The sequence below is a fragment of the Lepidochelys olivacea genome (assembly GCF_965140295.1).
Source record: "Lepidochelys olivacea isolate rLepOli2 genome assembly, chromosome: 2".
In the NCBI taxonomy this organism is placed as follows: domain Eukaryota; kingdom Metazoa; phylum Chordata; order Testudines; family Cheloniidae; genus Lepidochelys; species Lepidochelys olivacea.
The window spans coordinates 192287150-192299464 of NC_140412.1; the positions used below are offsets into that span (position 1 = coordinate 192287150).

General features: G+C 36.4%; 1 protein-coding gene across 1 annotated transcript in view; it reads left to right on the forward strand.

The window, feature by feature from the left end:
* MRPL3 (mitochondrial ribosomal protein L3) overlaps nucleotides 1-12315 on the forward strand; it is a 67225-nt gene that overhangs the window by 3354 nt on the left and 51556 nt on the right. The window contains exons 2-6 of the mRNA XM_084618491.1: nucleotides 2829-3007; nucleotides 4202-4293; nucleotides 5591-5689; nucleotides 9809-9908; nucleotides 11960-12020. Coding sequence (XP_084474617.1) covers nucleotides 2829-3007; nucleotides 4202-4293; nucleotides 5591-5689; nucleotides 9809-9908; nucleotides 11960-12020 — 531 coding nt within the window. The remainder of the gene's footprint in view (nucleotides 1-2828; nucleotides 3008-4201; nucleotides 4294-5590; nucleotides 5690-9808; nucleotides 9909-11959; nucleotides 12021-12315) is intronic.

The window sequence follows — 12315 nt, forward strand, 5'->3', positions numbered from 1 at the left end:
TCAGTTACCTCTTTTTGTAATCTGGTTCTTATCACAAACTTATCTATGGTGGTTTCTGCATGATGGAGACTTTTTTTTTTTCTTTTTGCTACAGGTGATGTACTGTGGCTATGTGACATACATGATGTGACTGAAACACTGTCATTGGCAGATAACTCTGAAACTATAGAAAATAATGGTGATCTTGAAGGCGGAGAGTCTTCAGAATCCTGTATGTTGAGGATGGGTTCTCCTAAACAAAATAAGTCAGTGCAGTTATTTAATTATTATTACCATACTGCTCATTTAGTATTACTCATTGCATTCACTGACACTCAGTACTACTTTAAAGGTGAAATTGTAAAAGGATGATCTGCCTATTTCAGCTATTTATTTTTTATCACAACTTCATCTAAAATGATAGTACCATAGAGTAACAACTATTTTTTTGCTCAAACATGAGAATTCAAAAATAGTCCAGAAGGAAGACAGACAGCCCTTAAGAAAGAAGTATGAAATAAAAAAGTTTACCAACCTGAAGATCTTGCATGTTCAGACATGTTTCTTTCATCATTTGCAGCTTCCTCCTGAGAAGGATCACTTCTCACGATGTTTCATTCGGGCAGCCAGGCATTGCATTTCTTTGTTGCACTGTTGGCATTTTCCACGTTTGCCTGTCTTACCCACAGGTAGAGGAACTTCATTCAAATATTCCCAAATTGGGTCTCTTTTACGGCCTGCTGCCATTATAGGTTTTCCCTTCTACTGAGAGAACGGTATGGTAGATCTCCAATCAATGAACGCTACACCTAGAAAGACCTCAAGACGTCTGGAATATGCTGCCCAAACAGTTTTACTTTTGTTTCTACTGTCCGTCCCTCCCTTCTCACATTTATCTCCAGACTTCTTCTCCTTGTCCAGATCTGTTCCGCTCCCAACAATCTTCTATTCATTGAACTTGTTGAAACTTTGCACTTTTAGAGAGGGGTAAGTATTAGAGAGAGGGACAATAGGGTTGAGGTCTGTTATTTCTCACCTCTATATATTTTTATTTATTTATTTTAAAACATTTTTGCTGTTAACAAGCATGTTATCTCTGGAGCCACAGTTTGAGAACTGCAAAACTAAGCATCTCTGAAGGTATCTTCTAGACTAAGCGCTGAGTACTGTTGGGTAGATAGAAAGATTAACCTAAGTTTATACAGAAGCCCCCGGAACCCCATAAGATTGGGTCCCTAATCCATGAACTATTGGAACTCATTTACATTCTTAAACATTACATGAATATATTCTCAAACTATAGAATTAGAATGTATAATCCCTATTCCATGATGAGATATCTTTGAGCTATAATGTGTCTTAATTACAATTATCTTTAAATAGTTTTTTTCCTCAGAAAGCATTTTATCAAAAAAATCTTTAAAAAAAAAATCATTGATTTTTATCCAACCTGGTTTGGGTTCAGGCTGGAACCTGGGCTCTGGGACCCTGTCCCCTTGCAGAGTCCCAGAGCCCTGTCTCTTTTCCCAACCCCAAATCTCTACACTGTAATTTTATAGCCTGAGTCAGCTGACTCTGGCCTGCTGTGGGTGTTTTATTGCAGTGTAGATGTACCCTTTGTGTGCATCCTTCCGTGCTGAGGCAGTATGAGGTAATTACCCTGATTTTCATACTATAGTAACACACAGGTAACAATCTTCTCAGTTACCATCCACTCAAGGACATTACTGTTTTTAAGAATATCCCTATTTTGTTTGTAATATGAGGAAGTACTGATGGAGCAACCCTCGAATTTCACAGGAGGCCTAAGGAATTCATCAGTTTGGCTTTAAAGTAGGATATGGAACCAAGACTGGCGTATCAGTGATTGGTTTCTTTTGGCAGTGAATCAGGGTAAATGCAGCTTGAGGAGTATGAGAGGTTGTTGCTTTCATTGCTATCTGTATGCCCATGATTATCTATCTACATGGTCTCCTCCACCATTGTATGTCATCCTGACATCACTCTTCCATGAAAATCAGATTCTACAATTTCATTATTTTTCCCAGTGCTTGGCCTTTATAGGAACCTGAATATCCCTAAAGCAAACAGGCTGTGACTTAATCTTGTTAAAATGGAAGCAATGCTTGGCATGGGGAAGAATATAAAGAAGTGGGCTGAAGCAGTGTAATATCCTCTCTATGAAGGCCACCTTGAAGTCTTTAATCTGGTACAAAGCACAGTTGCCTGCTTCCTGAGTCTGTGGTATCTTCTGTGAGCACATAGTAATTGTGACTCAGTCTTTGTTCTGAGCTCCTGTTTGGTTCTGGGTGCAAGTAAGGTAGAGTTGATGTCCTTCAGAGCCCCAAATGGTGTGTGGTCCCTGGTTACCTGAGAAGCAGTCCCTTGCTTTATTCTCTGTCAAGGCAGTTGAGAGGGGCTGATGTGCTGGTTGAGAGTTCCTGGGTTTAAAAACCTCTCTTGAGGCTGATAATGAAATCTAGCAGTGGCTTTCTCAGCTCGAAATTTTCCATTTTGAAATTTGCTTCTTTAGTTATCCACTAGTTCCTGAGATTGGTGAGCTCTAGTGTGTAGGATAAAAGACCCATTTATTTGTTTTAGCATGTGGTTGATTGCTCCTATTGATTCTATTTTTGACTTTTATTTGTGTTTAGTAAATTAAATATAAGTTAATCTGAGGGATGATGATCAGGGTGGGACAGTTTGAGTGTCATCACTTGAGCATGATTTATTAATGATTTTTAATTCTTTTGTAATCTTTGTGATGAGATGCAGTAGTAAAAGGCATTATCTATATTAATAAGCAACAACAACTTCCCCCCATCGCCCCTTTTTTTTTAACTTGGTAGGGGACCCTGGTGCTCTATAGTCAGGCATATTAATAGCACCACCTGGTGGGATGAACATCTTTCTGAAGAGAACACCCAGTTCCTTAAGCAGGTAACAGCAGAAGAATACAGAGCTCAAACAGCCAGCAAACTGTGTCCACTGAAAGATGAACCCTGGCCACTGCACTCATGGGAACCAGGTTAGTATATGAACAGATGCAGCTCTGGCTGTAGTTGTCATTGGGTTGTTACAGTATACAAATGATATTGGACTGGTGTCATATAAAGTTTCTTCTTTGTTACCTTAGTCAGTTTCTTTACCTCTACAAGGACCAAAGCAGTCTTCAAGTTCCTCTCTTATTTCTGAGGATCTTCTCCTTCAATTTCAACACATTTATCGTCCCTTTCCAGCCATCGCCCCCTCAAAACCTGTCTTGCTTCCATACCCTTGGAATATGACTGTCATGAACACATCAAAGGGTACCACGTAATTAGCTGTCATTGACTGATGTGAACGACTTCATTCCAAAATCAGGGACTTTGGCTCAGTAGCATTCCTGATCCATAAGGGACTACAGATTGACTCCCAGTCACTGCACAGAAGAGAGCATACTAGGTAGCATAGCTTGTGTGTTTAAAGTCCCACAGTGTCCACAGGAACCCTCTGACGTCCAGTCTTAAACGAACACATTTTATTTTCAAGATTTTTTTTTAATGGTTTAGTTAATTAGCTTATTGTTGCAGCAGTGACGCTGACCAAGACTTTAGAGATGCCTCTGGAAAAATATAGCCTCTGGCATTGCAGATGATGACTTCATATACTTAGAATGGCCACTAAGTGACTGATGCAATATGTAAATATTGTATAACACATTTGGAAATGCTTCCCCCCCCCCCACATTTGAAATATTTATTTCTTAAATATTCCTCTTGTGGATTCTGTGTTCCAAGCTAAAGACCTAAGCATCTGAACCTTTAATGGGATAGATTTGTTATACAGTGGCTGAGAATAAAATAAAAACTTAAATATTGGGGTGGGGGGAACCTAGTGAAATAATGTTTCTCACGTAACACTTAATTTTTGTTTTAGATATTCATCTGGTTTGCCAAAAATGGAAGTCATGTTAGTATTTTTCAGAAGTGACTTCTCAACAAGAAATTTATATATTGTAATTAATATTGAGCCCATGTATTGCTCTGCACAAACATAAGTAGTATATTAAAGAAACCCTGCTATTCCCAACCTTCCCACAAAGTTAAGAACTTATTGTCTCCTCCCTCAATCTCTCCCATAGAGGAAAAAAGATCTGGTAGCATACCCCAACGATCCACAGACTCCGATTCTGTCAGATATTTAGTCTAAAGTTATGGGCATGGTTTGTTTTGATCTAAAGGTTCCCGCAGAGTTGGCCTTGTTGCAATAAAGTTGGGAATGATTCCATTGTGGACCAAGAATGGTGAAAGACATGCTGTCACATTACTTCAGGTAAGAGAGATACTTTGAATTTAGGCTTAAATATTGTGTTTAGATTTTTAATAAAAAATTCTAGACTAAGCAAGAAATTAAACTCTATAGTGGGGGGAAGGGCTTTTAAGGGGGAAAACCCACCAAAGTTACCCACTTCTTAAGGGTTGCACAGTGCATCCTTTCTTCTGTGTTTTAGATTGTAAACTCTTCAGGATTGTGTGTGGTGCACTTGAGGAGGAGGACAGCATAGGTGGCATTTTATCCCCTTTCTGTTTTCCCAGTCCTAGAGGCAACTGGGAATTGGGTTAGTCCTTAGTCAAGTTGAAGTAATCTCAGGGCTGCTCTAACTTACACGAGCAGTAACAACCCCAACAAGGCTAAAGTAGGGACAAGTGGTGTAGAGCAGGGGCTCTCAACCTTCTTATTTCTGAGGACCCCCCCCCACATATGCTATAAAAACTCCATGGCCCACCCATGCCACAACAACTGTTTTTCTGCATGTAAACGTCAAGACCGGCATTAGGGGATAATAAGCAGGGCAGTTGTCCACGGCCCCACGCTACAGGGCCCCACAAAGCTGAGTTGCTCAGGCTTTGTCTCCTGCCGCAGGTGGCAGGGCTCAGGTCCCCCAGTTTCAGCCCCATGCGGTGGGGCTTTGGCTTTCTGCCCTGGGCACCATTAAGTCTAATGCCAGCCCTGCTTGACGGATCCCCTGAAACCTGATCCCGGGCCCCTGGTTCAGAACCACTGGTGTAGAGCCAGTTTTGTCAGCTTTATGCCACTCCTGGAATCCCCCAACCGGTTGTTGAAGCCAGCTTTTCAGTCCCTTTGCATGCTCCAGCAGCAGATCACGAATATATGTATTTTATTACTTTTAAACCAAGCTTTGTACTTTTGGATAATTTAAACATTATTATACCCAGATGTATAGAAACTCTTTCTTTAACCTGTGTATTAGATCATTTTAACATTACTTTTAGGATATAAAATCATTCATTAAAGCTAAAGTTGTGATAATATAACCTAACTTCATCGTTCTAAAAACCTGATTTTACTTTTAGGATTTACATAAGAATACTCTCTGTTACACATGTCTGTTCTAGTAGGCTTTCTGGTGAACAGTTACTTGAAAGAAAGATGCTTCATTATAAATGGTTAAAATTTTCTCTTTGAACTTTGTGTCATCTATTAGACAAATGAAATCGAGTCGACACTGTGACTTTGCTCACATTGTTTAATATCTATTGTTAATTTAAATTAGAATATGAAGAGATGTCTGTTTTGAGACCCTGTTTACTGTGATTTATTTGTTAAGGTGAAAGACTGCCATGTTTTAAAGTACACACCGAAGGAAGAGTATAATGGAAAAACAGCCACTCTAATCGTTGGAGGGAAACATTCATCTCCTTTTTATGTAAGTGTACTACTTCCTTTTTTTGGTTAGAATTGTTATTTCAATAAGGATCACTAATTATAAATGCTTTCAGACAAAACAGTGATATATTAAAAGGTGTTTAGTAAAAGATGAGTTTGCAGCCATACATGTTTCAGAGGCTCATCTTTGTCTCTCACCTTCACGCACTCGTGTGCCATGGGGTGGTTTGGGTGGGGGTGACATGGGGAGGAGGAGTGCACCATTCTCCCTTCCTTCCCTTCACCAACCTTTTCCAAAATCTGTTAGAAAAATCTGGGAAGTGAGGACAACTACATTAGCATTTTTTCCTTCTTGGAAATGGTAGAAGGCTGTATTTTTGAAAGCTTCTTTGAAGCATGGTATTGGTAATGGAGGGAACTGCAGGAAATGGGAACATGTAGTAGCAGTGGAAGGGGGAGCAGGTACTTAGGTCTACAAACTTGCATTGGACCTAATTTGGAATCTTGGCCCACAAAGTTAATAACCACTGGAGTAGAGGAGTTACTGTGGGCCTCTTTCGATTCTGATAATCCTTTGGATATTCTCACAATGTAGTTGGCTGATGTATTCTGATTTATTCATTTCTGCTTTAATTTTACCATTGTTTTATTTGCTCATTTGCGTATAATATTCCTGAAAGAAGAATTAAACTTTAAACTTAAAATATGCACAGTTGTGAACATAGTTTATTGATGATGGTGTCACAAACCACTGATTTGTTTAACAGCTCTAGATGTCTGATGCAGAAGTCCAAGCCAGTCTTCAATGGCTGAAGCAATTTAGCAGTTTTGTCAATCCTAGGGGGAAAGATTGAATCATAATGGTAACCTAGCCTTCCCTCAGATTCATTATGTTTATAAAACTGTCACACTTCTCTTTGCATTGTTCTTGCGGTCATCTCTGTTTGACCTAAACAGATACAAAAAGGCTTTACGTGGCTTATTTGGAGATCTGTTTGTTTGTTTGTTTGTTCTTGAGGGCTTGTACCTCAGTTTTTCTAGCAGGGAATCTACCCAAAACCCCAACTGAAAGTCAGTGAAGTTTTCATGGGAAAAGGGTTTATTTTCTGTGTGATCTTAGTTTTATTTGCTTGCTGGTGCACATCTCACCAATGTTTACTTTGGTTTCCACATGCCTTGTCTCTCTGGTGCATATCTTCTGCTAAAGGAACATTTTTTTCACTTGGTGAAATTACACCGGTGCTCCTGGCTGTGTTAGCTCAACACTGACAAAAATCATATGTAACTAGTCATTTTGAAACTGCTGGTGGTGCACCAGGGAAGCACAACTGTGAAGAAATGCATGCGTGATAGTTCTGACGCTCAACATTGTCCTCTTGCTTGGTTGAGTAACAAAGTGCATTCAGTCCATGGAAAATATAGGATAATATAGGAAAATGTAGGATTCATGCAATCGCATGTCCAATTTAAACTGCTCTTATTGTGATCTGTATAGCTTTCTTTGATGCACAATGATCTAAAATATCAGATTGACTATTGTTTATTAAATTATCTGTTCCTTAATAGGAAATTGTTGCTTTTTTCTAGATAATTCTATTAATTATGTTAAACTTATTCAACTATATCCATTAAAAAAAAATTATGTAGATCTGGACCTTGACTGGTAACTTCTGAGGTTGAATCTGGAGTAAATTTGTTCCATAATGTTAGATAGCTTAAAAGAATTTGACACAGGTTATTTTATTTCTGTACAGTTTACACTTGTTATGAACTCTGCAAATATAATAATGGTACCTTTTTCTGGTTTACATTGAAACTTGAAGCTTCATCCTCTCTTTATATTTATCACTTCATTATTTTCTTCCAAATGTGAGTCTGAAAAGCTAAACTGTGGAAAACTAGTTCTGTGTGACAGCATAATTAATTTGTTTCATTAGTTCCCCATAGTAACATCTGTCCTCCCCAGATTTTGACAGTGACTCACTTTAGTAAATCGTCTGATGAATCCCTTAGTAATTTCACTAACAATGAAGGTTTTATGTATTTCTTGTAAATGTCAAATTATTTTAATTTTTTTTTAAATACATTTTTTAGGAATGTGTTGGTTTTTTTAGCTTGACAGATGCCACTGTGTTTCAAGTGGATAAACTTTCTAAATTATTTTTTTTAATGCACAGTTAATTGGTCTCCTTCCCAAAATGCATGGTACTGTGACTGTTTTTATCAATGTCTTTTAAAAAATAAGCAAACTCTGCTTTTGAGGTCTATTAATCATTTTGCAGATGTAGTCTGATTTGCAACAGTCCATACTATACTGCTCAGTATGTTTTCAATAGACCTTTTAAAATGATATTCACTTGAGAACATATTCAATATCCTCTGTAATGTTGCCATTTAAAAATCTGTTTTTTCCCATCTTTGCAAGGAGGCTAAGTGATGTTTTGTGTACATAAAAATACCTACCTTTGTCTTTGTCCATTAGAGCACTGGATGAAATTTTGTTTCATTTGCTGAAGTCAGGCAATAGAAAGCTATAGTCAGATGTTTTGGTGAAAAATGGAAAAAAGCTTTCTTATCCCTTGATGACTTCAGTATGTGTGTGTACAGTCATTCTAGCCCTCCTCACAAGCCCATTTGGAATATACTGTTAAGCATTCAGTTTCTGGTCAATTAAACAAATGTAATTTTACTTTGCAATCTAAATCAAGACTTACTTAAATACATCTGATAAAGGAGATACCTATTTTATTTTTCACTTCTGCATGCACTATAGTACGGTATACATGTGATCAGTCATCAGACCAATAATACAACCAGCTTTGGAAAACGTATAAATAGAATAATCATGATTATTTTAAAAATCTTTTGTTTAAAATGTTTTACTATATGAATGCAAGTCAGCAAATCATTTAAAAAAAATAGTGAACTGCTGAACCCTATATCAGCATTCTTACTTGAGTGGAGGAGCGACATTTTCATAAAGGTGTTTTGGCCTCTAATCAATTAGAAATCAAAGGAATTTTATCAATTGGTTTCTAACCAAGCATAATATGGTTTTTGCTGTTCTTATAAAATGTAATTACATATAGTTATTAATAAAATCATGGACAATATGCTGATTTTTCAAATGAAGCTAAACAGCCTTAAGAGGTGTCCGGATAAATTTGTCTGAAAGTTCAGAGAAGTGTTTTTATTGGGAAAAGGATAATTTCAGAGAACTTTTTAAAAGTGACCCCCTCACTGACGGGATTATCCAAGTGTGACACTGCTGTCAGTTGTTTAAATTGCTTTCTAGGAGGTTTCATTTGAAGAAAAATCTCAGCTGAGCCACTGTATACAACTTCAGTTTTCATATACTTGGTTTCCATTTGGCTGGTACTCTGTCAGTACTGTAATGTTTCTAAAAGGCAGCTGCTGATGTGTCTGATAAAATAAAAAGCTCTCATTTGTAACCAAAGATGATTTGTCATTGAAATGAATTAGGTATATTATAAATAAAATAAATACATAAAAACTTTGTTCTTGGGGTCTTCTGCTGTTCAGACTCTGACTATGCAGTGGATCCTTGTTCTGTGTGAAGCCCCATTTCCTTCAGTGGAACTATTGACTTCTCTAAAGTTAAGTATTTCAAGATCAGGGCCTTAGATTATGTTCCTGCCCTGAAGGGTTTACAGTCTATAAAACTACATACACATTGTGGCACTGTAAAGCAGTATCATTAGTACAAATGTGCATTTATAATGACATCTGAAATAAAGATTACACTTTAAATTACTCTACGGTTAGTGAAAATGTATTCTAAATAAAAATATTTGTGTACATGAAAAAAAGTGGCAGTTGGCTTCTCCCTCCTAGCTTTGGAAGTTTTTACAGATCCCTTGGTGTTAGTGACACAGTATAAGTGTGCAGTGATCATCTGATGAGATGGATGGATCAGATGAGATCCAACAATGGCCTTGATTGAAGTTCAGGAAGTTCATGAAGAAATTATGCTACAGTAATTTAATATAAAGTTAAGTCTTTCTTGAAAGTAAAAATACAATGTGGCATTTGTTTTTTAAATAGTGTTGACAGTTGTAAACAGTTTTCTGATGGTCACTGAATTTGTAATGAATTTATAATTTAAGTTCATTTGTTTTATGCGTGCTCTTTTTTCCAGAAACCAGAGTCTGCACTGGAGGTTTTCAGAGAAGCAGGAGTACCACCAAAGCAGAAAACTACAATATTTAAGGTGTCAGATAATGCTATAATTAAGCCAGGTAATCTTTTTGAGCTGGAATACATTACACGTATGATTTACTCTTGGTTTAGATTTACGTAAACAGAGGACATTAAGGTGTGATTGATTTTTTTTTTTTTTTAGGTATGAAAGTGAATTTAAAACATTTTTTCCCCTATCACTGGGGCCAAATCAAATTTTTGAAAAGGAGGAAAATAGAAAATGGCCTTTACTTTCTGTGGGTGGAGAAAGGAATTGTCGTCGTCTTCCGCCATTTCTCCTTTTTGTAGCAAATCAGTTCCATCTCTTGGAAAAGTTGTTTAATGCAAACTGGCTAAAATGCAAATCAGTATTAGAAATGAATGTGAATACACTTCCCAAAGGACTTTGGCACTCTTATAAGGACTCCATAAGTGATATTTTGCAGGAGGTTGGAAAAGTTGTTGTTTAAGAGGTTTCAGTCTTCTCTGTGCTTCCCTGGTTGAGACGAATTAGGTACCTCTTGAAATCCCATTGTTTCAGACTATTTGAGGCAGAAAGGATTAAGCAAAATGGAGCATTGATTTCCATTGAGAATTTTGTCTTTTAACCAGAAGATTTGGACATTTAACCTTCATAAAAATTGTTTTTAAAATTTTTCAGGATATATTTAGTATGTGAATTTGGGTTGTTTATATTACATGCTTTTGCCAACATAATTTTGCTCCGGGGATTTTATTAATTTATTAATCATTAGTTTTATTAAAACAGGGTCCTAATGGTCTATTTAAAATATTATGACTTCTTTTGTAGCCAGTGGAGAGAGTCTGCAAACAGATCTTAGACTTTATTGCAGCTACTCATTAATGCTATCCAGTAAGGCATATGGAGAAAGTGTGGTCTGATAATTGAAGCAAAGGCTGAAAGTTCGGTGCATTTAAAGTCCTAAATATGTACTACAAACATTACTGCAGCATCTTCCATCTTTCCTCTCTCATCTCAATTGTTTGCCCTTGGCTGTCTGTCTGTCTCTCTTTCTTTGGGCTCGTACAGTTATATACACTTCATTATTTATTTATACTAGATGTCAATATTTTTCTGCTTGGTGATTTAGTAAAGGGTCACCTCATCACTGTCTGTATTCACTGACAAATCTGACATTGACAGAGTGGAGTGATTTAAATTACTTGATTTTGTTTTTAAATTCATTTAAATCAAGTTGAGGCTTTGTAAAACTAAACTGAGAATTGCAAATTTAGATTAAAATTTATAATGAACTAAATTGTCAAAGCTTTTTTTAAATGCCAGTATTAGGGTATGTTTTTGAATTTTACAGGACTGCTATAAGCAAAAAAACAAAATATTGAAAACTAATGCCCCGATACTGCAAGCACTTAAGCAGATAAGTAGTTTTACTTGTATGAATAGTCCCATTTGCTTCAATAGGACTACTCATGAATTTAATTTTGAGCACATGCATTGTGTTTGCAGAACCAGGGGCTAAAATTGTACTTTCGTTAAAAACTTTTTTCTTAGTGTCTCATAATCTTGGTCACATCAAAATAAATTGCTTCATTGTTAACACTGAAAAATTATTTAGTTGTATAATGCATTAACAGAGTTATTTAGAACTTTTTTTATACACACAGCCCAAAATTTTCAAAAATAGGAGCAAAAAATCAGGCTCAAAAGCGATCTGAAAATGTAACCACTACAAACATGGCACAGGGTATTTGCAAGTCCATTTTATGTTTGAGCTTATTTTATTCTCTCAATAAAGATGTTAAGGACCCTTGATTTGCCTTTTTCATCATAGATGAGCATCTTAAACGTGAAATTTTTTAGTTGTACAAATCTCTAGGTAAAATCTGAAATTATATTAATAATTGGGAGACTGAAGAAACAAGTACAAAACAACCAATTTAGGAATTTAAGACTATAAAATGGGATGAAAATAAAGAAGTAATTATACATACATTCTGTTTAAAAAAATCAATTTTTTAAAGAATCAGGATTTAAATGAATATTTTCTCTTAAAAATTATTTTTAACAACTGTGGATGCTGGCAGTTTCAGCACTTAATTGAATGATATATTTTCCCTCCTTTTTAAGGTACGCCTCTGTATGCAGCTCACTTTCGTCCAGGGCAGTTTGTGGATGTCACTGCCAAAACGTAGGTTCCTAACTTTTTTTAATATATTGTATTTACCTTTCAGATATTTTGTCATTTATTTTTCTTTTCTCTTTTCACCTAACATTAATTGTTGGCAAAGGTAGATTTGAAAAAAACACACAATTTGTAGAGTAATCAGGGGTTGTGTGGGGGATGCATTCATTAATATGGTACAGTGTAATGAGTGTGTCTCACTGTTAGTGTTAAAGATGGTTGGCATTCCTGTGTAAGGTTCTTTCCTGAGTTTGGGTCAAGGATAGTTGTGGGTATGAGTTAGGCTGAATTTGCAGTGTTT